The sequence below is a fragment of the Anopheles bellator genome, chromosome 1 (assembly GCF_943735745.2).
Source record: "Anopheles bellator chromosome 1, idAnoBellAS_SP24_06.2, whole genome shotgun sequence".
NCBI lineage: Eukaryota > Metazoa > Arthropoda > Insecta > Diptera > Culicidae > Anopheles > Anopheles bellator.
In genome coordinates this window covers 41,256,845-41,281,564 of record NC_071285.1, presented here as the reverse complement: position 1 = coordinate 41,281,564, position 24,720 = coordinate 41,256,845, and the positions used below count along the sequence as shown (strand labels likewise).

Sequence of the window (24,720 nt, the reverse complement as noted above, 5' to 3'; positions counted from 1 at the left end):
TACCCATGCACCGCCACTGCTAATACTGTTCGTCGATAGGTGGGCCGGCCGCCCGCCACAACAGCTCAACCTGTTTCTGGCCTTAAGTTTAGCTACGTTCTTTCTGGTTTGTTTGTTCATTTAGTTTCTCCTGTTTTACACCAATGCTTTGTTTGCGTATAAAAATGTTGTTTTGCTAGTGATGCGCGCTATTGTTTTCGTTTTGTTTTTGTTGTTGTTAAATTTATGTTAATGTGTAACACATTCACACTTTTTTCTCCCTTTTCGTTTTTTCTGTTTTGCTCTGATAGGTTTCCGCTGCTAACGTTTCCGCATACTGAGTGTAGCGTGAGTTATTTTATTTGTTTTCCTGTTTTTCTATTCCAAACCAAGCCAAAATGATGCCGTCATCTTTTTTTTTGAGCTCACGCACAACAATTTACTAAAAGCTGCAGCCCACTTGCAACGGACGGCAGGGCATCTCTGGCGGGCGCAACAGGGAACTTGTTCTCTTTCGATGCCTCCACTGTTTCGTTACGAAAAAGGCCGTCTCTGGCTGACAATCTTGTGACGCTGGGGAGTTGAAGTGGGTGATGTTTAGATGCGTGTGCAGCGTCGTGCGAGGTGACCCCAACCGTGCGGATGATGATGATGATAACGTGTACGGCGGTAAGTCTTATTAGCGTGAGCAAGTTATACGTCGATAATAATGGATTTCTTATAATTTTGCAAACAACCTTACGCTTCTCCCCGATTAAGGATTATAAATAACGTCTTCCTAGTAGTCGCCATGTTGTCGATTTCCGTGAACAAATTGTTACCACAACGGCAACGCAGACAAACCCACAATGAAGCGATCAGCGATAAAGTATACTTTCGTTTCATTCGAGCATGATCCGACCCCGAACCGAATCGAAAAGCAGCAATCAATCTGGCAATGCGCATATGGTGTGTGGTGGTTTTGTGTTTGATAATGTCTCCCGGCCAGGGAGGTTAATGTAGGTTCGAGCCACAGATAAGGAAGGGATGTTCCCGCAGAACGGTCGAAGTGGAATTGAACTGAAGATCAACCTCGGAGAGTGTGGCGATGATGTAACGCGAATTAAAATCGCGCGGCCGCTGTGTGATACGTGATTGTGAGTTTTGTTGCTGTGAGTGTTTCCCTAGAGTACGGGCTTCTTGCTTTCGCTGCCCTTAAAGTCACGCAGTTGCACTTGGCTACGGTATCGCTTGTATTGGCAGTGATGTTTAGTCGAATCGGGTTCCCTCTCAAACGTGTCCGAAACGGGACCGTTCTATTTCTCGTTTTCCCTCTATTTTTCTCCCTCTCTCTTTGTTAATAACATTGTAGTGATATAATAATAAAATGAAAAATAATGTACGTTTTCAAGAGTTTAATTTCGAACTATCTCTTCTTACATGGAATACCGTACGGTAGAAATCTAAACAATGAACAATTAAGCTAAACAATAAACCGGTAAACTTATGGTTTAATGGCCACTTTCGTTACAAACTAAGCCTAAGGTGTAATGCTAAACAACTGTTGGTCTAGATTTAGGCACTAACAACAAAGTTTCAATGGAAGTGGGCAACACAAACGGAACAGAACTGTGCCCGGCAAACTCTTTCTACGTTTCGATTGGGCACAATCGAAGCGAACGGACTACACAAACTCCTAGACCAAACTAGAAAATACTCATGCTCTGCCACTTTCTCTCCCAAGAGGAATGCACTTCGTGGGCCGACATACTACTAATACAAAATATGGTGTAAAAGAATGATGAAAAGAAAGGTTGATACCAACAAAAACTGGCTGCAACCTCAACTCAACGTATATAAAATGGAACGAAAACGTGAACGAAAAACAAATAACTGAAACAGACAAAAGAACGGTTGAACGAAACATGAAAAGATGGAAACTAAGGCAAAACCTTACACTTAGCATTAAATTAACCAAAACAAACCAAACAAACGCTAACTTGTACGGAAACACTTAACCACTCTAGAGTGGCGAGCCGAGCGGAAGGTGTCGGCTTTCGGTGCGAGTTTTCCACCAACTCGTGGGTTTCGCCACCTCCCTGGTGGTGGTAACCTGATGCTTTGGACTTTGGGCTAAGCTGCGTCATCGAGATGTGTTTCTTGCTCCATGCACCCGACTGCATCTGGTCTGTATGCGTGGTTGACTTCACTTTTCATTTTAGTTTTTTTTTTCGATTTCCCTGTGTGCCGTTTAATTTAGTGGTTTGTCCGATTTCGGTTTCGCTGAACTCGAGATGATCGCGACGGGATGATTATGTTTACGATGTGTGTGCGATGGGAAATACATTAATGGTGGTGCCGATCATTATGCACGACTTCGCTTGCTTTCGCTGGCCGGTCCACTTTCGCCGGTTAATGCTCGTTTAGTAGCCGCCGTCGTCGTCGCTGCTTGTCGTCACCGTCGTCGTTATGCTTTCAACCAATCAATATTCACGCACTGCTTGGTATCACGTTCAGCCAACATAGAAAAGCTCCCACTCTCTCCCTATCTCTCGCTCTCGGCCGCATCGTTGATCTCGCCTTCACTGCACTGATCTCTTCCGGTAAAGCTCTCTCTCTTTCTCTCTCTCGCTGATGCTGGTGTTTAGGCGTGCCGTTTCATGTGCAGCGCCAGATGATCGGAACGCGAGAAGCATCGATCGCAGTGCCGGCATTTGAACGGTTTCGCGCCGGTGTGCTTCCGGTAATGGCGTGTCAGCTCGTCGCTCCGCGCAAACCGCCACTCGCAGCCCTCCCACGAGCACTTGTACGGCTTTTCTCCTGCGAAGTGAACGAATGAAAATCAAACGCAATCGATTAGTGGGTGCAGAAAGTAACAAAAACCAAAAACCGGTGGAAAAAGGAAAAAAATTGGCGAGCGACCGGAACGAAGTACATAAATTGCTCGAACGCATGCAATATCATTATTACGGCGAAGAGGAGCCAAATCCTGTCGAGTGGCGGCTAATGGTGCGTTTAGACTGGGCACGTTTAGTATTCCGGGCACGTTCCGCCATTTCCGCGATGGCACACTGGCGGGGCCTGGGTTACTTAGCTGTAAGATCCTTTTTCCGGTCGCTTGCGGGCATCGGGCCGGAAGGAATATAATGAGCCATTTGCTTCGCTAAAATTGCAGCTTAGTGAAGGTGCATTCACAAACACGAGTACACGGCTGAAGCGGAGACTCGAAAATCCCGCATAAAGCATTTCGGCACGAGGGCCCCAGTAACGATTCTAGAGAGATTGAAATATTAGAATTTGAACCACTGACGCTTCCACAATGGATCGGCAATCCGTGGCAAATCCGTATAGCCGTTAAAATTGTTAAATTATTCTACCACAAAATTGATGATCCCTAATGAGGAACGATCGGAAGAATCCGCGGAAAGCACAACTGAATAGGCGGTTGTGGGCAGAGAGATATTTCGAAATGGTTCGGAATTCAAAGACGATTGTTTTTTGCTACATTTCCTGCAAGCAGAAAGTACGTAATTTTAAATTTTAAACTTTACAAAGCGCACTTTCGGGCGGAATTTTCCAGTTCTACTGCGAGAAATTGTACAATAAACAATTGCAAAATGATCATAAAGGGTGGCAACGTGAAAGTGATACACTTAAATTATGTCGTAAAAATCAGAATGTTTTTTATTCTCTCTTCTAGCTGTTTTAATAACATGTTACAATAGTAAACTTACAATGTATTTAGCTCAATTCAAATTTTTCACCTTTGCTTTTCTTTACGGCCCGAATTCGCTTTTCGGAAGCGTCACACGCCACACGCTCGACTTCGTTCGGCATTTCATCCCAGATTTTGACTAAATGATTCTAAAAAGTGTTCAAACTCATATGCTTTACGTTACTTAACTTTCCTAGCATGTATCCTCCGGATTTCGTCGAATACGCTCCTTCACCTCTTTGATTACCACTGAAGTCGGTACAGCCCGTTTTTCCCCGGTTTCTTTTTGGGGACAACTGTACCAGTTTCCTTGAAACGTTTGATGGTCCTGATGGATGAATAATCTGGACAAGCTTAGATTTGACAGCTTCCTCTTTATCTGAATGTTTGTGAGGTTTTGAAGATGCAAGATCTTGATTTCTTATCCATAAGAATCCATTACAATTGTCTGGTGAACGAAACACAAAGATCGGACCTATAGCTGTAAAAACTAAAACGATGGGCACTCGAATGAGTGTATCACTTTTTCACCCTGTAAATTCATTAATGACTCGCCAGGCACCCGAAGAATGACTGCGACCGTGGCAAACGGTTCTAACATAAAGGAGCGAGTGTTCAGTCGAGTCACAAAAACATTCCATGCCAAACCATTGCCTATAATAAAATGCTAAAATCAATACTTTGATTCGATCAGAAAAAAGGATCAAACATCGAAAGAGTCTCGGAAAGAGCTTAAACATAATTCGAATGGGTGTGAGCTGTTTTTCTCGAAATTCCCAACGGATTAGTTTTCCATCTTCCTGCTCGGCCGTAAATCTCGCGAATCAACGCGTAAAAGTCGAAAGCAACCTCGATAATACACTCCGTGGTCCGGAAGGTGTAAATTACCTCAAATAAGGGCACCGAAAGTATCTCGTTTTAATAATGTAAAACATAAAGCGCTAGACCTCTAGGCAGTGTGTAGTTGATTCCGGAATGGGTCGTTTATTAAAGAAAATCTTCACACACAGAGCGAGAGTGAGGTTCTTCCTGGCCAGGTGTGGTTCATCTTCCGAACCCGGCGCGGCGCTCGGGTAATAGAGTACCGAGCGCTGCTATGGGAGCGCTCCATTTCCTGCGTGCGCTTTCATTATGCATCGGGCCGGAAACGGTCCGGGCAGGGTCCGTGTTTGCACGGAAATGGGCGCATTAGCTCGGAAAATTTGCCGTAATTTATCTCTCCCGCTGCAACCCGGCGGAGCATTCCAACGGTCCCGGTCCGTGAAGTGAGTGAAGCCCAAGCCGGAGAGATCAGTCGCACTTTGCATCGGCAACTCAACAAATGACTTCACACCGGCCAAGCCCGGCTGGCGGGACGCTGCGGAACAATAATTTCGATCCCGAAGCGCCTCCGGAAGCGCCCCGGTGTATGTGAGTGTGGCAGGGAGGATATCACTAATGGTGCATAATTCATTTTAATTGCAAGATGAAGACATTTATGGACCCGCCACCGGCTGGCAGGCTGCGGGGACGGGAACGGCTACCTGCTGCCGACGAGTCCTGCTGTCTGGCCACTTCCTTCACGCCCCGCAGCCAGCGCAGTAGGTGTTCGTTTTATCTGAAAGCAGCAAAAAAACATCCCGACACCGTTCGCAACTGTTGCCGTGTGGTGCTCGTAAATTACATTTCATTCAATTTTACCCGCAGTCAATGAATGGTTATGGGGCTTTCTGCCTTCCCCAACGGCCCACGGCACGACTTTCGCGCCCGGTCCCATGCAGCATAATGCACGGAACGTGTGCGAGGGGCTAAGCACCTTAGCACCAGCTCTCCGGTGCCGCTTAACGCGGGAGCCTAAAACAAGCAATAAATTGTCCCAATTGGTGCAAAAGGAAAAAAAAAATGGAATTCGCTTATGCTTAGGTAAGGAACCTTTCAAAACCCACACACACCCCGGACATACATTGGGGCCGGAAATTAGCTTGAACTTGAGCATAAAAGCGGAAACCAAAGGGGCCAAGGATTAGCTCCAGCGGCCTCGTAACGATTCCTGCGCTGCCACGATTAGCGTACGCTGCTAATGGGCTGCGTTCGGACAAAGGTTGTGCGGCCGGCGCCGAACACGCACTCCAACACGCATGTTAATTGCCCTCCTTAAATCTCGTTTTTCTTCCCATTGCGCTGCACCCTTTCGGCCAGCCGCCCATAATCCCATTATCCTAACTAATTACGTGTTTTCATTTGCAGCTACACGGTATAAAGCATCATCCTTTCGGCTTCTCAGAGAGAGAGAGCTAGAGAGAGCCAGAGAGAGCGAAAGAGAGAGAGAGAGATGGTGGGCTAAGTGAAACTTTAGCCCGCAGGATGCGTGCCAATCGTGAGCTGACCCCGGGCTGACCGAAATCTAGGCAGCGATAAAAGTAAACCCATCTCCTAATGTCGCCGCCCTTGCCATCGTGCTAGGGACCTGTCCCGGGTCCGAGTCCTTACGATTCCCCGTGTGTCCGGATGCGGGCGGCAGGGTGCGATAAAAGCATTTTATCACCTTGCTCTCCAAATGGGCCACCCGCCCGAGATTGACCGGGTGTCGGATGCAAAGCAACGACGATCCCCACCGGGAGGACCCGGCGGTCCTGAGCCACAGTGGAACATGCAAGGGGGACCACCCCGCCGGCACTGCGCAGGATACATATATTTACATTTAGAAAGTTACCCTTTAACTAAATTATAGACATTAGAATTTATCTGGATAACGTCTGGTCGCGTGGCGCTGAACTCTGCTCTTCCCGGAGGGGCCCTGGGGGTGCCGAGTTGTCGCGGGGGGGAAGGATGTGGGTCCAAGGGACCAAGCGCCCAACATCCCCTATCCGTCGCGTGGTAAATGTTTCGGTGAGAGAGCAGCAGTGGCTGGGTGAATCCCAACCACTACGCATATCGTTGCGCACAAGAGGAACATATGTGGCCACTTTGCGCCTTTCCTTTCGCCCCAGCCGGCAGAAAGAAAAACACGCTTTCGTGAAGTAAAAAGTTCCGGAAGTTCGCCCGCAACGGAACCGAGTGTATCCTTGGGCCGGGGCGAAAAAAAGGACACGACCCAGCCGGGGGTAATGTAATTATGCGCTACCGATCCGAAGTTCCGTGTCTCCCACACACACCACGTTTGGATGGGGGGGAGGTTTTTAAGAAAATTCAGCACACGACGACCTGTACCCGTCGTCGGCGTGCGGATCCTTGGCCCCCTCCCACGTGGCCGGGTAGCCGGAAGCTACGTGCTCGGAATGCAGCTCGCAGCAGCGTCTCGTAAACTTTTCGACTAAACTCCACGCAGCTGCCGCAGAGAAGCGCTGAACAGAAATTACTACGCTCCTGTGTTCGCGAACCGATCAACCAGGGGACGCGGGGCGCATTAAAAGAAAGAGGCCAGCTGTCGGCGAACCTGCGGGCTGGTGCTGACTCTTTAATGAGAGTATCGGCTTTTTTTTTCGCGCCGGCGCTGGTAAAATTAAATTTTACACATCCCCCACCGGCCGGAACTTGCCTTCTAAGCACTCGGAAAGTTAGGGTCTAACGTTCTTCTCTAGCCTTCCATGAAGCTACTGAAACTATTAACATAAAATTAGTGGCCTTGTGTGCCGTATTGTGTGAGGTGCTCCAAAACCTTGGCTTAGGCAAGATTGGTTTGGCTTTCAATCAATCGCTGATCAGCTATTGGACGGGAGGCACTCAAAAAGCTAATAAATTGCACACTGCAACTTATTCTTTTGCAGAACAGACTAATGCGAAGAAACAAAAATAAGTAACACATGGGCTGAAAAGTCCCAAGACTAAGAAAAAAAACACATTGTGTTTGTGTTTGAAATTGGCTACGGAGATTAGGGAAATACAGATTGGAGACTTAATCGAGATAACGTTGATGAATAAACCATAATCCTCCTTCAAACATCCGATTTCTATCTCCACAACGTTACAGAAAGCAACAGAGACTTTGTCTTTGGAACAGGCCAAACCAGCCCGGCGGTTGTAGATGGATATGAATGCAGCAATTCGAAGATCATTTCATATAGTTTTGCCCTTGTTTTGATTGACCTATGACACGGTGCGTTGTCTTGATGAAACAGAATTTGTTTCTTTGTCATATGCTGTCGTTTGTTCAAAATTTTGGCCTTCAAACACTCCAATAACGCAATATAATATTCACTGTTGATGACATTTCGCTGCTCTGCTGAATCAGAAAACGCGGCACGTATTTTGAACAGAGCTTTCTTATTGTGAAATGCTCATGCAACATCAGGTCAACACGTTTCTTTTACGAGGGGTGTTTAAATTTTTTTGCGACATTTGAATTTTCTCGAGCCACGTATATCCGATTTCCGTTTTTTTTTGTTTCGTTAGATTGCTACATATGTCAGTGGCTTATGGTGAAAAATTTGGCCAGTTTAAATTATCAGTCAGTTTTTGCCAGCTGTTTAGCTTGGGCGTGTTTTGGCCCATCGTCGATTTTTGAGTACTCTAAAACTAATTGACCACGAAGAGGTAATTCAGGTTTTGAAAACAGGAAAATGTTACAAGAAGACAGATCTGGGGAACACAGTATCGGTAGGCATCCTTTGTGGGCCGAAAATTGATGCAGCACATTGTTTTGACCAAAATTTCACACAGAAACCACGATGTGTGAACAGGAGCGCGATAGCCAATTTTGGTTTTCCCACAACTCCGGGCATTTGTGACGGATTTTTTCGGGCGAATTGCGCATAACTTGCAGGTAATATTCGTTATTGATCGTTCTATCTACCGGCAACAACTCATGAAGCACCACGACCCTGCAATCGAAGAAAATTGTAAGCAAAACTGTTCACATTCTACCAAACTGGCTTTTCGACGTTCGCAGCTTCTAGGCCCTCTGAAAAAAATTTGAACCACCGATAAGCGCTAGTTTTGGTCATAATAGCTTCACCATAAGCCACAACCAACATTTCGATAGCGTCCGAGCTCCTAATTTCGTTTTTCACACAAAATTTGATAAAGGCTCTTTGCCATCCTTTTTTCGGAAAAGAGAAAAGTCGACGATGACCCAAGACACGTGCACAGTGAAACAGCTGTAAAACATTGACCGATTACTCGAAATGGCCGAATTTTTCATCATAACCTACTGAGATGTGTAGCAACCTAACGGCACAAAGAAATCGGAAAATCGGATGTACGTAGAAAATCGGATGTACGTAGCCCGAGAAAATTCAAATGTCGCAAAAATGTTTGAACACCCCTTGTATATTTTTACAATGTCGGCTAGCTCATTACTCTTAGTACAATAACTTATAAACTTACGGGTATCATGAAAATGTTACAGCTTTCGTTTCAAGGTTAGTACTGACTGGAAAAGCGCTGAATGCAATAAGATTATCGCCAAAAAAATGGTTGGTGTCTGAACTTTTCATCCCATGTGGTATAATTATAGACTAGCAAGGAGCGGCCAACAGCTGCTTCAGTCTAAGTCAGGCTTCATTCTAATTCAAATGACCTGCGAGCGACAAACAGCACGACACGACACCGTGCACCGCAGCATTTGACGTCCATCGGCAAGTCTTATTAAGTCACCCGTCGAGTATAGGTAAGGTCGCGTCCGAATCACGTCAAAAACCGGACTTTCCGGGAACTCGGTGCTCCCCACCGATAACCTTCGCCAACCGTTATCAACGCGAAGCGTGCCCAGTCCAACTGCCGGGCGGCCAGTTTCGGTCGGTCAGTTCGATTGGCGAGCGCCCCTGCGCGAAGATGCTACTGCTGCGCGGATTGCTGCTGTTTGGGTGAGTTTTGTTCCCGGTCTGTCGCGCGAAAGATGCCAATTAAAGTGTCCTGTCCGTCGGTGTAGCATTGTAGCCACCCTGCGAGGCCAACAAACGCCCAACGCTGGCAAGGCGGTGCGACTCGAGTGCTCCCCGGCGGCCGGATCATCACCAGCGGCAGGATGCATCCTGAAGGATGTTAACCTACGGCAAGGGGACTCGCTGGTCCCTTCTGGCCGACCGGCGAACGATCGGAAACTCGTGTTCCAACAGTCCACCATCGTGTCCTTCCCGGCGGGCCTTTTCGAGCAGTTCCCCAGCATCGAGCAGTTGGTGGTGGCCAATGTGTCGTTGAAGACGCTACCAACCGGTTCCTTCGAGCGTCCTACGAAGCTAACGGCACTGGATTTGTCCAGCAACCACCTGGAAGCGCTTCCGGCGGGCATTTTCCACAAGCTGGCCGCACTCCAGGAGTTACATCTGCAGAACAACTCGCTGACGAACTTTGACGGAGCAGCGATTGCTGCTGGTGCGCCCTTGCGGTTGCTGAATGTATCGGGCAACGGTCTCGGTGGGATCGCAGCCTGGGAAGCGCTGGCCAGTCTGAGGACCCTCGAGGTACTCGACGTCAGTGACAACCGGTTGGAGTCGGTGTTCGTGACCAAATCGGTGCGAGTGCTGCGAGCGAACCGGAACCGTGTTTCGACCGTCAGCACCGATGCCAGTAACTTCATCTTCGTCCTCGAACGACTAGAGCTGGCCGGGAACGAGTTACGCGACGTGTCCGGCTTGGCACGGTTCGCCAAGCTGACTCACCTTGATCTCTCCCGCAACCACCTGGAGACGGTCGACTTGGGGCTGTTCCGGTCGATGCGTTCCCTCGCGGAGCTGAACCTGGCCGCCAACAGGCTGTTCACGGTAACGACATCGCTCGGGGGTCCTTCGGCTGACCATCCTGCCCTGAAGGTGGTGGACTTGTCGGGTAACTTCCTCACCACGCTACCGTCTGCCAACGCGTCAGGCGTGGCGTCCACCCAGAAGCTCCACCTGGAGGGTAACGGTCTGGTGAACTGGGAGCTCCACGAGAACGCCCTGAATTGGCCGCGACTCACATCCGTCACGTTGGCCCACAATGACTGGCAGTGTGAGTTTGCGGAGAAGATCCAGGCCACGCTGGCGAAGAAACCGACGATCGCCGTGGCTGGGGACGCCACGACGGGCGCGTGTCCCCGGGTTGACCAGGTCCGTCGTGGGAAGCTCTGCTGTCGGGAGCTGAAGGCTCCCTACATGGAGCGGCTGGTCCGCGTTCGGCAGGAACTAGAGAGGGAGCGAGCTGCTGCTACCACCTCCAGGCAGGAACCACTCTTGCCGTCCCCAGCGGCGGCCGGTGGTGACGTCACCAAGATGACCGATATGCTGCGCAAAGCGCTGCAGGTCGTCAGCCAGCTGCGAGCGACCACGGCTGAACTGGAGACGACCAACCGGCGGCTGTCCCGGGAGCTCGAGGAGGAACAGGCGAAAACCAAGGCCCTCCAGGATGCGGCCAGCCGGGGAACGGCGGTCTCGGCCGACCCACAGGCGGCCCTGCGCCGGTCCCAGGTTGAGGTGGCTAGCCTCAGAGCGCAGCTAGCCAGGTGCGGGCCCGTCACGCAGTCGCGTACCGGCCAGACGTTGATCATTCAATAGTCAACACAACCGCAGGACCCAACCCTCTGAGACGTCCCGAAGTCAGACGACTCCATTAGCCAGGAGGGCGAGGAGCGCCTGTGAGAAAAATAAAGGCAGGCCAATGGCGCGGATCTGGTATTTTGCACTTCGCAACGCTACTCTCCGTTACACTCTTTTCACCGCCATCATCGGCGTCGTTTGGTTTTGTGCAATTTATTTATGACCTCGTTTAGCATTTCCCCAGCAGTCCTCGGTGCAGTGTGCGCGCGTGTGTGCGTTGGCGCACGTGCATCCTGACGACGAGCGCCCATTGCGGAGCCCGGGCCCGGACAGCGTGAAATATGATTATCCATTAAAAATGTGATAAATTTTATAGACTGCCGTGCACGGTGAAGTGACGGTGAAGGTCCTCCGGGCCGGGACTGACGGGGTTTCGGACAGAAAAATATGAGCAACGCCCAGCGAGAGAGAGAGAGCTGATGATGATATAGCCGGTGGTGTTGCAGCCGACTTTGCGGAACTCCATTAACTTGCGCCCGGTGGGTCTCACGGGGCGCGCTGTGGTGCCGGAGGTGAGAAAGTAAAACATTCATTAAACAGGCCAAACACTCACAGCGATTTCTCACTATTAATCTCCCGGCAAATGAACCACCAGCCCGTGTCCAGTTTCATTACCGGGCCCGGTCCAGCCGGGACGGGGCGAGAAGAAAAACTTGTCGTCGGTCGCCGGAAGCAATAGGGTGCCCGGGCGTGGTTTACTGTTCCGGATCCGGGCGTGAACGTAAGCGAATGCTGCACATTTGGTTATAAATTACAATCATTCTTATCGTGCTGGCCCCGAGCTGGAGATTGCAGTGCGGACCTGAAGCCAGCTCCAGCCAACCGACTACAGCTTCTAATAACGGGGCTTGGGTGCTAACGATTAGGTTGCTCATATCAGTGGAACTAGCACGTCGCACGGGCGAACCCTATTCCGTCGGATTCCGTGGCTTCCCGGTTGCTGGCAGAGCCCTGATTATGGCTTCCCGGTTGCTAACGACCGTGGCGGTAGTATTGGAAAATTCCGGATAAAATGATGCCAATCTAGTGGCAACCGGTACCTTGACATTCGTCGAGGTCGAGAGGAACGCCGGGTCGGTTCCGTGGACGAGCGACCTACACGCGGCGTCCTGGGCAGAATAAAAATATTACACCGTAGGAGGGAAAGGCTCCGCTAGTCGGCTGATTTGGAACTTTTATCCGTCCCCGGTCGTTGTGGTGCGGGAACTTTCTGAACCATGACAAAACTAAAAAGTGGTTCGGTGTCAACACGAAGCACACGCCATGAAGCAACCGTTTGCTCGGCCCGAGTGGCAAAAATCGATACTGCCAGTCGGTGAAGAAGTCGCAGAATGTCACCCACGGGGAGTTATGAATTGTTGTTTAAGGAACACCCGAAGAAGAACAAAACAGAACACAGGCAACATAAACATGCTGAGACTTCTGGTGGAAAGTTGGAGAAGGTTTTGCCTAATCTTGTTGCTAAAAAGACAAACATCAGTACAAAAAAGAGGCATTTGACATCCATTAATCTTGGGTGTCAGTGGCGCACCGCTCCAGTTGTCTGCGAATTGTTACTTACAAAAGCTTCAAAAGATACGAAAGATATCAGAGATTGATTCATAGGATTGATTAGACCATACTTTTCTCGTTGATCCATAAATATGATCTTCGCTATGATTTTCTTTTTTTTTCAAAGGTTATCCATTTCGTAGACATTTCGTAGATTAAAACTGACTACAAAAGGGGGATTCAAAAGCGCTAGTTTTTCTAGCAAAATTTTCATAAGCGACGAGGATTATTTTGCGATTGAAGATCATGCGATTTGACACCGTTGGACTTTTTCTTGTGAAGCTACACAAAAGATCGTGTTTATGCTGACAAGCCTGCAACTTTGGAGCGTTTGAAAAATAACATTCGCCAAGTTATGGCCGAGGTAACACCCGAAATTGAAAAATATCTTATGAGAATCGAATGTTGCCATAGATTCCGAGGCGGCCATTTGAATGATGTTGTGTTTCACCTATAATGGCAAAGTACCAAATTTATGATAAAAAAATCCTAAGAAACTTAAGTTTTCATGTGTTTTGTCAGTACTTTTTTTTAAAAAGGGGACATAAATGTGAGAGTGGGAATGAGGAAGAAGTGGAAAGTGAGAGAATGGACGGTCTCGAGCGAGAGATAGCGGAGGACAACCCCGAGACCAGCTTCGAGTATAAAAGGAGGAGGTCGGAGCGAAGAGAGTCAGTCGCAATACAGCAGTAGACCAGAGCGGTCTAACTTTAGAAAGAGAGAATAAAGCACGAGAAGCATAGTTTTCCCTTTCTTACATAAATATCCTTGTATTGAATCTATGCTTCAACACTATGCAAATGGGTGACTTCAAGACTTTGAATGCCTGGTTTATTTTCTTCACCAATCGGAAATTCTATTCCGGGGTTATTCGAACGGGAAGCTGATCTCTGGTTGTTTGTTTTGCGGTGTTTTTGTGCACGTCCATTTTTTGGCTGTTAACTTTATTCCTTTTGTAGCTTGCAACGTCTTGCTTTTTGTGGTAGTTCTGTTCCTCTGTGTACCTCGAAAGGTCTTCTTTTCTTCGTTGAATGTTGATTGATGTTCCAAAAATAAACAAGAACCAAATTCCACTGTTTTCCATCATCAATTCAAATGAAGGTAATGAATTCAATCATTTAAAGTCTTTCGTTGTACCCCTTTTAGGATTCAACAATTAACCACCTTCAAACTTAGATTGTGTTTTTTTAAACCAAAGGAGATAAAGAAGGATATAAGCAATGCCATTTGGGTTCAGAATTCGCGAAGGGCTCGTTTTTTAATAACATAACATTTGGACTGTGTTTTCTAACCATCGATACTGCTGTCATAACGTCTCGAGATGCAATGAAAATTACCAAGTTTTGATCAATAAATTATGCGCTTCGATAAGAAAAACTCAATTTTATGGTTTGAAATACACTTGGTCTCCCTGAATATCAATTAATTTGTTCCAACAAGATTCCAATTTATGAATTTCATCCCTGAAGCGAGAATGGAAGGGCTGCAAAAAACGCTTCCACAACTGTTATGACGTCATTAATTGATGAAAACCACTCTTCGGCAAACCGAGTTTGTTTGAACGATTTCTTTTCTTCAGCTGGTCCAAAAGGTTACAATAATATTCAGAATTTATTGTTTTACCAGTTTGCAAGTAAAACAACAACAAAAATCATTTCGCATCACAAAAAACTGAAGCCAACAACTTCTGGGCCAATTTCTGGACACGAACTCGTTTCAGAACCGAAGAACCATTCTTTAGCCTATTATTTTGATTCAGGATCACGCTGACAGACCCAAGTCTCAGCGAAGAGTCTTTACATGCTTTCAACATTCGTTCACAAATTTTCTTTACTTTTAAACCTCCCAGAAACAAAAATTCAATCACTGCACGTTACTTTTTCCAAAAAAATACTTTCACACGTCTTAATGTTGACGTGTGAAAGTATTACCTTGTAAACAAAAAATCAAAATCAATGAAACAAAATTAATTTAGGCTCATAGCAGCGCCCACCGCTATTGAAGCGCAAAACTTATTCAATAACACAGTATCATAGAAAAATGTCCTTATCGACTAAATATAAACAGCAAAAGAACAGAAAATGAACTAGTTTGTTGCTCCCGTATTGTGCGTGACGCGGACAAAGTAAGACGTCGGCTCGTCTTCAGTGAACCACGTTTTTTCCGCAGAAGAAAGTGCAAAGCATGTCCTGCGGCTGAACCGGTCACGATGGAGCAAATCCCCCCGTCTCCCACCACCCATCACCGGTCACTGGCGGTAAAGCTGACAGGCTCTGGCTTTCCGTGTTTCTCAGGCCCTGGACCTCCCGCTGCGGCCGGGCAAAAGTTTCCGTGTCGTTCCGTCCGGTGATAGCGTCCTCGGCAAAGCTCCTCGGAGAGTTGCCTGCTTTTGGCACCATCATTAATCGAGGTCGGGGGCGCGCGAAACACACACAAGTAAGCTCCACATACAGACCGACTTTTCGGTGCATCGGAACGCGCCCTGGAACGCGCGGAGAAGCTAATCTCTTCACCGTGGTGCTTCAGTCCGGCGTAATCCCGCCGAGACAGCGGTGGACAGCTGTCTGCCTAGCCGAAAGCCGTCGGCCGCCCTTTGTACACCATTTGGCTCCTTGAGGTGCCGCCTGAGCCCGGAACGTTCTGGGTTTTCCGGAAAATGGGTACCTTATCCGTTGCCTACAGTTCATAACTTGAACGCCCAGCGACCTCAACCTCGTCGTTTCGGTTCCGTTCGTAGCCACCAACGTTAAAGGGCGAATGACAAATGGGTGGCTCCATTCAAAAGGATTGCGCGGCGCATTACAAAGGCGGTTTCCCTCGCGAATTTCCCAAACTCAAGTCGAGATACAAAAGAAGTGGCCAAAAAACAAAAATTAGACCCCAACTGAATGAAATTAATTATGCCAGCCAAGGAAGCGTGACCAGAGGCAACGGCAGACAGGCGGCAGGGCTACGTTCGCTTCACAAAGGCAATCGCTCGCCGATAATCTGCGCCCGGACCGATAACGGGCCCCGGCCATCATTGAAGGATAATTACTAATTAATTTTTAATTAACATACTACTCAGCCCAGTCCGTCAGTCGCTGGTGGCGTTGGAGTTAAAAATTGTGTTACACGCGGCCACATCCCTGTCTCGCTGCCAAAGTGGCGCAAGGATTAAGCGATGAGAGTGAGAAGGAAATCGGTTCGGTTCGACTGACGTGTACTGGCGGGCGTGCGACCCTCGCGGTGCGTGCGACGTGCGACGGCGGTGTGCTGGACGGGTGGTCTTTAAGGACCTCCAACGGGACCACGGTTCGGAAAAGGGAACGCGCAAAAAAGTGAAGTACACCCACAGTAACCATTCAACTCGTTCCGCTGCTGGCTGTGAAACGGGTCGTCTTAATCGCTAATTGAAATCCTTCAGAAGCGGAGGCCTCTTCGCTAGTGGCGCCTGGCGCTGCCGGCCAGCAATTAGCGTTCCCCGCTCGCCTCTACCTCCCCACTCGGGGGCGACACACGAGCTTTTGAATGATTCACGGTTCTCGGTATAACTCTTGGTAACCGTTTTCCCTTTTCCTTCTTTTTCTTCGCCAATCACTGACGCTTCCGAGGGACTCCGGTTGAAGGCGAAAGACTTTAAAAGGTCTTTCAAGCCGAACCTAGCCGGGCCGAGGCCCTAGGTGGTCTGGTGATGACTGTTGCGTGACTCGCAGGGTGCGCAGGGTCCCTCTTATCCCCCGGCTCCCGTCAACCGTCGTGCCGAGCAATGTCTGGAATGGCACGGCCCCGGAATGGGCAACCGAAATGGGCCGGAATGGCACACAGCGTGGAATGATACGAAAAGCATTCCCTGGGACCAGCGACTCGGGTCCTCTTTCGTAGGGCAAAATCTGCCCGTTCTAATGAAAAATTCAAAACATTCTCCCTTACGCCGCGTCGGTACCGGCCGCGTGCCGTTGAATGGTGAAACCCAACATGATGCTTCGTGCGGTGCCTCGCTATGCTGCGCACGGCAACTTCAAACGTCGACGTCGCCATGCTGCCCGAGTAACGACGCTCGGTGGAGAAACGGTGAACCGGAGGCTCCTAGAACGCTGGAACAACCTGCTGCGCGGCCAACCCGGTGCCAACCGTCCGGGTGAAGCCGGTGCCGCGCACAGGTCTTCCTTTGTGGAACTGATTGAAATTATGTTGCGTGTTATGCTAGCATATGGTGGCGCACGGTCGGCACTTGCCTACCAGCGGCAACCATTCGTCATTACCAAGTTGTTAATTTATAATTTGCTTTGTCGCTCCGGTTTCGGTTCAAGTTTCACCTTCAACACCGCTTATTGTCCCACAAAAAGGTGACGAAACCGTTTAAAGTTGAATTAAAATGCAGATTAAAAAGACAAATCGTTGTCAAATCGTGCGAACCGCAAAAGAATAGGCTACCCGTCGGAAGAGTTATTTGCTTCGCCGAACTTTCATCGTTTTTAGATTAATTTTTGATTATTGGATTAAAAGCAACAGATTTGTAAAGCTGAAATTGATCCTCTGTCTGTACCGCAACATAACTAACATTAGCGCCTCACTAACTAACAGAACAAAACTAGAACAGTTCAGAGCAATTCTATTTCAAAGTAAGATCATTAGCTTAGAGAAAAAGGAAACCATTGTTTTTGCGTCAAATTCAAAACATTTTCTCAAATAAGAAACCTTTTATCTCACAATTTGATGTCATTTAAAAGGTAACTTTATAATGTCTATCTCATAGAGGTCTTGGTACCTTGTCGGAAAATTATAGAAAGCGATGTTCACAATTTTCTCATCTCATCTCATTCCTCAAGAATTAACCAAGTCCCCAAAGCTGATGGCGAGTCACTTCAGACGTGACCTTGCGTTGTTCTGATGGAACACAACTCCTCTTCTGTTTCTGGTCAATCGCCAGCTTCAAACGGTTCGATTGCCGACAAAAGAGATCTGCATTTAGTGTTTCTCCATTCGGAAGCAACTCTTACTGAATGATTCCTTTCAAGTCTCACCAAACACACAGTGGAACCACAGTCTTCTTTGCACAGTAACCCATTTCTCATCACCAGTTATCATCTGGTTAATGAACTGGATCGACTTAATTTCTTTGGACAAGGTTAAACAGATGAAAATTCGATGTTTCATGTTTTTGTTGTTAGTTGGTGTAGTACCCAAAAATCGGGCTCGATTTCAATCCAGCTTTGCGCAAATGGCTTAAAACTGTTTTATGATCGATTATTAGCTCCTGGGCTGTGACTAGTAACTTGCCCATCAACTTCGATTATGTCTATGATTGTACCGACATTTTCGAGGGCAGGCCAGTTTATGCTTGATGCAGCTATCTGTTACCGAGAAAGTAATGGATTTGTTTTTCCTCAACTTGATACAACATTAAGCAAGTAATTTTAAGCCAATACTTTTCCATACAAAGTGTTAGTAAAAGCTCACCAAATGGTTTTCTGTCGCGTGACGCAAATGGTAACCGTGATCTTTGATCTTTTAAGTTCTAAAACTACAATGTCGTGCATGTTCGTCGATCATCTTGTGCAACAGTAAAAATGGTACACTTCAAAACATAAAACCCGGAAACGTTGAGTAAACTCACTTGACAAAATTTCCCAAATAAATCAAGTAAAACCGAACATTTATGTCATAAATAACGCATGAAGTTGACGGTTCCAAAAGAAGCATCCCTTTTTAGGTGCTCCCCAAAAAAACCGTTCCACGGCAGACAACGTATCCAAAGGCGCGCCATAAAACAACATTCCACGCCGCCCGGACTCGACTTATCAGTGGGGCAGCATCAAGAAATGTGCTGCACTTTCTACCACCCAGCACCCCGTTCCGGTCCATCTTTTGGGTGGCCCGGAGCCCGAAATATGTTTCCCTTCGGGATGTAAATGGCATTTTATGTTTCATGTGCGCCGCACGGAGAGGTTAAATTGTTTTCTGCGGTTCCGGGAGTGCCACGGCGGCCGAGCGAGAATTTTAACCAGAAACTTCGCCCGGACCGCCTTTCGCCCGGCATTATCCGGAACCCCCGAGCCCGATTAGCCAACGGGGGGGGGTTTTTTTTTTCGGGCCCCAAAGTTACAGCACCGACGCCCGGTTGGGCCGGTTTAGAATTTTTGATGTTGCGCTCGAGAAAAAAAAAAGGAGGGCAGAAACCCCAACAAAAACGTTGAGCACGTTACCGGTACCGTCCGAAATGATGATACACTTCCCTCGGTGGACCGCCGGGGGGGCCGCGCACTACGGTCGCCCGGTGGGCACAAAACATGTTGCCACATAAAATATGATTTTAATAAGCCCACGCGCCGCCCAGCACGCCCCCCGGGCAGGGCGGTGGTTTTTCTTGTTCCTTATTAAATTAAGTCTCATTCGACTACCAAAGGGCCCCAACGGTGCCTCCGGTAGAGCTCGGAGTAGTCCATTTTGGCGCTTGTTTCGCGAGCCACTGGCTAATCGATCGCCCACTGAACCGGGCGGAAAACCAAACCCTCGAAAGCGAAGCGATCGGTGGAATTTGGAAGAAAATTCACCGACCAAGGCGGATCGATTTGGCGGCTCGGGCCTCAAGTGTGTGCACGGCATGGCACAACGGGCGCACTTTAAAGTCCTTCTGCGTCTGGGAAAGTTGTTTTTTCCCGCGCACTCGACCTCCCCACACACATACACACGCTGTGGGGACGGGCTTGAGACGAGGGCTTTCGAGAACTTTATGAGGATAATTATCGTTGTCCCTTTGCACTCCGCGGCGGGCACAGCGGCGCTTATCGGGCGCGGGAGCGAAGTGGATACACTTCACTTGAAACAACTTGAGCCCGAGAGCGAGGGTTACCGGGGGCAGCGGGGCAAGGGCGTCCTTCCGCCTCCGGTACGGGTACTCTCTGGCGTACTCCGGCAGGCAGAAGTTATGGGCGGGCGCGCGAGACGTTTTGACTTCCGTTCGCGGCCGGAAGATGGAGCATAAACGTCGTCGAGGGCGGCACCGGAACGGTGTCGGGTCACGGGGTGTTTTGAAGTGCCTCCGGCCACCGGGAAAGTGGTTCCATGAGGGTGATTTAGAGATAAGGCATGAGTCAAAAATTATTAGGATAAATATTTTGCCGCCATTTTGCGCCGCCTCTTGGCGGGCGCGCTGCCATTTTGGATGGCGCACTCCTCTGTGTATGTGTGCGTGCGTTGGTTGCGGTAAACTGAAGGGTCGGAATGTCCCACTTCGGGCCGCACAGACCGAACCGAAGCGAAGAGGATTAAACAGAAATTATCATTTAACGGCCTACGGGGGACCCATTAGTAGCCCTCGGGAGCAACGCCGGAGCCCTCTAATGGCCGTCTCCGCCGACCATTCTTTCGCCCAGCGCCGTTCGCCTCGAGTGTCTCAACGATTGATATTTATGTCTGGCGAAGGAAGTCCACACGGCACGCGGGCCCTAACGGGCGAGCAACGGTTCCGTCAATCTCTTATCGGATTTCGGAGAGTCCTTGTTCGCCCGACAGCTGGTCGACCAGCCAGCCAGCCAGCGAGCCAGCCAGACAGACTGACTGCGCCGTGGCTGAGTGTCAATTAAAGCAACAAACGAAACCGAACGAACGTGTCCGGAGTTCGCCACTACCTTTAAGGTAATGAGTGAACCACTTGATGTTGTCACTGCAGAGGTGCCGATGAAAGTCCGGAAAGTGACCCCGACGTATCCAGTCGCCAAAGATGGTCGATAGGAAACTTTCCACAATTTGTCTTGTACTACGCCCGACTCCAGGACACACCTTCAGGACTCCAGGACCGAACCTTGGACGAAGCTTTAATCTCCGATCGTAAATTACCGACAACCACTCTACGGCTCTCGGAGAGTGTACCCCGCCAGTTCGGACCCGGAGCGCTGTCTGAGGGTTTGATTGAAAGACTCCACAACCAGTCAGGAGACTCAGCCAGGAGAGAGAGACCCTCGCACGGCGCAGCACGCGGACGCGTAAAAGTTAATCCGGAACCGAAAACAGAAACGGAAGCGGAACGTCCAGCGACGTCCTCGGACGTATTCGTTGTGGCGAAAGTTGCGAGCGGCCAAATTAGTGAACCGGGTCACATAAACCTACGGCAGCCGTCCGTGACTCCGTCCATTCGCTCTCCTCCCGCAGCCACCCAGACCACCGAGTCCGAGCGGGCGGGCCCCCGCCCCCCCGCCCAAAAGTTGTGCTAATTTATTCAACTTGAACCAACAACTTTACCCGAACGAAGGACTGAATCGGACTGGACGGGTCGGGCGTCGGGGGCCCGGCCCCGCCAAAATAACGATCTCGGGGCTCTCGGGCTCGACACGGTGACCGAAAACATCGGATGAGCCATTTAAGACGATGGTCTTAAAGGGAAAAACTTTGTCAACAGTGGCAATAAGATTGATTTGAATAATTAAATCATGGCGTTGTAATAAATACCGTCGGTCGGTTTTGCGTGAGCTTACACGGGGCCCGACCGCCGGCTGTTGTCCTTCTTCGCATATGAATCATTGATGAGCCACCGAGAGAGAGCCGCCGGTAGCCGTCGTAAAAGGGGCTCCGGCGATATGCGTTGATCTAATTTAATTGCTTTCCCCGGTTGCCCGGTTGACGAAGAAGGTGGCCGGGAGGCGACGGGCGGTGGCCAAGATCCTGCTCCGACCGGGTGTTTCGGGTTTTAGCGGTTAGCGTGTGCGCGCGCGCGTGTGGGCATGTCCGCAAAAGGACGATCTAAATTTTTAATACAATTTAAACACTCGCCGAGACATATTGGGCACAATGGACGTAGTGAAGTCTCGCGGTGGTCTGGTTAGTTGGACTGAACAGGGGCGATTTCTATAAGTTTCCGTAAGCTATATGGCGGTGAGTGTACTTCTGATGTGATTGACGCCTGAAATTCTACTAGAACTTTGAATCAGTTCTTGCGGTTTTTATTCAACAATTGTGGCCTAAATACAACAAAACATATGAATTCTTTAATTCAAGTATTGTCCGTCGTGAACTACTACTTTCTTCGGTCTTTTAGGTAGTTCCTCGATTCCATGTCGATGACAGAACTTCGTATCTTTTTTAGCGATCTACTCAGAGATCCTTTTTCAATACTTTCGTAACAAGTGAACCTGGCAGCCGAGCTAGCCCGGGATAAAGCTATTCCGTCATGTTTTTAAAGCTAACCTTGTTAAGTTCGATCAAATTAACTATTAGGTAAATTTAATAAATACGACCCCGTTTCGTTCTTCTAAGATTAAAAATTAAGAAGAAGAATCTTATCATGTCTTTTATCCCATTCTGGTTCTTTTATTGGCCAAAGTTTGCTTTAAACGCATTAATGGCGTTTTTTCTCAATCTTTACATCACCAGTGATGATTCGGCGCAAGAACCCCTTTCTTTTCTGCCGTGCAAGAAGTAATTCGCAAATGGTTTTCCTTCTTTCAAAGGCCCTCTTTTTCAATTCATGTTTCAATTCCCCGATGAGACATTTTTCTAATCATTCCTACGGCACTCAGGCGATGGGAAACTGTTGTGTGGTCAACTCTTAATATTTCTGCAAGTTCTTGTTGCGTCTGACATGTATCCCGATCGAGCAATGCTGGCAATTTTTCATCATTAAACTGTTTTGGTTCTGCGATATGTTAACCATAAACATCCATTAAAATGTGATGACTTTCGGTAGCACTTTTCTTCATATTGAAGTAATGAAGAAGTATTCCCCGTGAAAACACTGCAACAGCAGTAACTAAACTCGATATTTTCAGATGCTTAATAACGGGTCTTGTTTACACTTTGATTAAAAAAGCTATACTGCGTTAGATGCGTTTATGGCAGAAGCTGTCAAATACATTCTAAAAAATATATATTTAGTGAGCAGTTTTGTAAAACCACATGAATTCAAAGTCCCAATATGATATGATATGAATATGGATATGACCCTATGATCTTGCCCGAAATCCTTACAGACCTCAACTCAAAAACCCCTGACACCCCGAAGGTCCCGTGGAACCCGCGTGCGGCACTTACCGGTGTGCGTTCGCTGGTGCGCCTTGAGGTGAGAGCTTTTCGTGTAGACCTTTTTGCAGCCGAGGAATTGACACTTGTGTATCCGCCGCTTCGAGTCCGGACTGTGGTCCTGCTGCCGATGGTGCTGGTGCTTGGAGCTGGGCGGTGGTGGCGCTGCAATGGAGTGGCGGGCGGACACGTTAGTTCCCTGGGCTCGCCTTCCCGGGCGCTCTTCGGCGCGGCCGCTGGACTTACTGGTAACGCTCGGTGAGGCGGATGGTGAGGTTCGCTGCGCAATGACCGTGTGGCCGCTGACCTGTATCACGCGGGCCAGGCCGACCACGCTCTTGCCGACCGCGCCGTTGCCGTTGGACGCCGCCGTCCCCGCCGCCGCCGCCGTCGTCGTCAGCCGGACCACGTGCGGTCCGGCGGATACCCGCAGGATCTGGCCCGCGGGCCGGTCGGTGAGGAGCGCCACCTCGGTCCCTACGCCCGGTTCCTTCTTGATCGACGCCAGCGACGTCGTGACCGCGAGTGCCGTGTCCTTCGCGCTCAGACTGAGGTGTGACTCGGGCGACGAGGGAGGCGTCAGCGTGGGCAGCAGCTCGGGGGCCGTCGTGGCCGTCGTCGCCCGCGCCACCAACCGAAGCTCGAGCCCGCTCGGGTGCAGATGCGGGTGACTGCTGGGCTGGCTGTGGTGGTTATGATGGTGATGGTGGTGATGGTTACTGTGCAGGTGATGACGGTGGTGATGGTGACGCTCGGCGGACGATTTGGCGGTGGCGGTGGTGATGGCGGTGGTGGGCTGCTGGTCTGGACTGACCCGAGCCATGCCGTCGGGATCCGCGGGACTTCCGCCGGAGGTGGTGATGATGCGAGCCTTGATTCGGTACTTCTCACTCGGCTCACTGTCCAGGTAGCTGTCCGACTCCGGATCGTCATCCGGGTCATCGATCGGTTCCTTCTTCACCACCAAGGCGCAGCTCAGCAGCGTGCCGCCGGCGCCCGTCGGCCAGGGGGTTGCTGCCGTTGACGACGGCACCAGACCCACCTCGGACAGGGCGGACGCGAAGGATGTCGACGAGGAGGAGGAGGAAGAGGACGAGGAAGAGGACGACTCGGACCGCGCGTCCGACGTCCGGTCGTTCAGGTTGAGGTCGTCGAAGCAGTACGGTTCCACCTCCACCTTCCAGGAGCCGGGCAGGGGGCCGGGCGCCGCAAACAGGTCCCACGGTGTGTCAGTCGGTAGCTTCTTGTACTTCCGCAGCTTCGGCTCGTCCTTCAGGTATCGCTCCATTTCGTAGCAGGTCTGCAACGAGAGAGAGAGAGACAGAGAGAGGAGTAGGTCATTTTGCTGTCACTTTGAAGTTGTCAAATAGTTGCCAAGGAAGCCCAGAGTTGGATCACCTTCGAGTGTGTCCGAAATTGGACACTTTCGCTTGAGCGCCCAATCGCCTCTTGACTCTACTAAACACTTCTCACGGAACCTCCAGGAACACTCGCCGTTAATTGACGCCTACTTCGACCGAAAATTGACACAGAGCGCTACCCGAAGCCGAGTGGCGAAGTTGGTGAAGATTTGATTTGACAGTTATTCATCCAATGTCCCCAAGAAAAACGGTTTGCCATCATCGCAATGATTTGGGAAACCCGAAGGACTTTGCCGGAAACACGTGGCCCGGCTTGGGCGCTCCCAACTATTCGCCAACTACCGGCAACCCGATCGAATTTTGCTGCTCGCCCGAAAATGAAAATACTTTCCAACAAACTTCCACCATCATCGTCGAACTCGTCGTGGTCGTTGTCGTCATCATGATCGGCTCCCGCCGGCTCCCGGGAACACCGGGAGTCTTCTCTTCGGGTGCGGACGGTGTCCACAAAACAGTGTACCGGTGTAACGCGGTTGTCGAAAAGTCGGAAAAATGAAAAGCCGCCCCACCGGTCTCGGAAAAGAAAACTCGGAAACGCGTGAAATGTGAGCCGCGCTCGGTTTGTGCTGCGACGGATGCGCTTCGGTTG

The 24,720-nt window shown here is 49.4% G+C and overlaps 2 protein-coding genes across 2 annotated transcripts; one reads left to right on the top strand and one right to left on the bottom strand.

The window, feature by feature from the left end:
• Window positions 1–2,602: 2,602 nt before the first annotated feature.
• On the bottom strand, window positions 2,603–24,007 carry LOC131206088 (Krueppel-like factor luna). The gene is made up of 3 exons (XM_058198482.1): window positions 22,957–24,007; window positions 22,723–22,875; window positions 2,603–2,778 (listed from the first exon to the last, which is right to left on the bottom strand). The coding sequence occupies exons 1-3, from the start codon at window positions 23,996–23,998 to the stop codon at window positions 2,603–2,605; spliced, it is 1,371 nt and encodes a 456-aa protein (XP_058054465.1). The 5' UTR covers window positions 23,999–24,007.
• Window positions 9,283–11,290, top strand: LOC131206087 (carboxypeptidase N subunit 2-like). Its single transcript, XM_058198481.1, has 2 exons — window positions 9,283–9,456; window positions 9,522–11,290. The coding sequence occupies exons 1-2, from the start codon at window positions 9,425–9,427 to the stop codon at window positions 11,119–11,121; spliced, it is 1,632 nt and encodes a 543-aa protein (XP_058054464.1). The 5' UTR covers window positions 9,283–9,424; the 3' UTR covers window positions 11,122–11,290.
• Window positions 24,008–24,720: the final 713 nt, after the last annotated feature.

What these genes read in the sequence shown, in the direction of transcription:
- LOC131206087 (XM_058198481.1), top strand. Translation starts at nt 9,425, where the DNA reads ATGCTACTGCTGCGCGGATTGCTGCTGTTTGG. An exon ending in CGCGGATTGCTGCTGTTTGG is followed by an intron (nt 9,457 to 9,521) that starts GTGAGTTTTGTT and finishes CCGTCGGTGTAG; the next exon opens with CATTGTAGCCACCCTGCGAG.
- LOC131206088 (XM_058198482.1), bottom strand. Translation starts at nt 23,998, where the DNA reads ATGGAGCGATACCTGAAGGACGAGCCGAAGCTGCGGAAGTACAAGAAG. An exon ending in CGCCTCACCGAGCGTTACCA is followed by an intron (nt 22,876 to 22,956) that starts GTAAGTCCAGCG and finishes ACTCCATTGCAG; the next exon opens with CGCCACCACCGCCCAGCTCC. An exon ending in GCACCAGCGAACGCACACCG is followed by an intron (nt 2,779 to 22,722) that starts GTAAGTGCCGCA and finishes TTCACTTCGCAG; the next exon opens with GAGAAAAGCCGTACAAGTGC.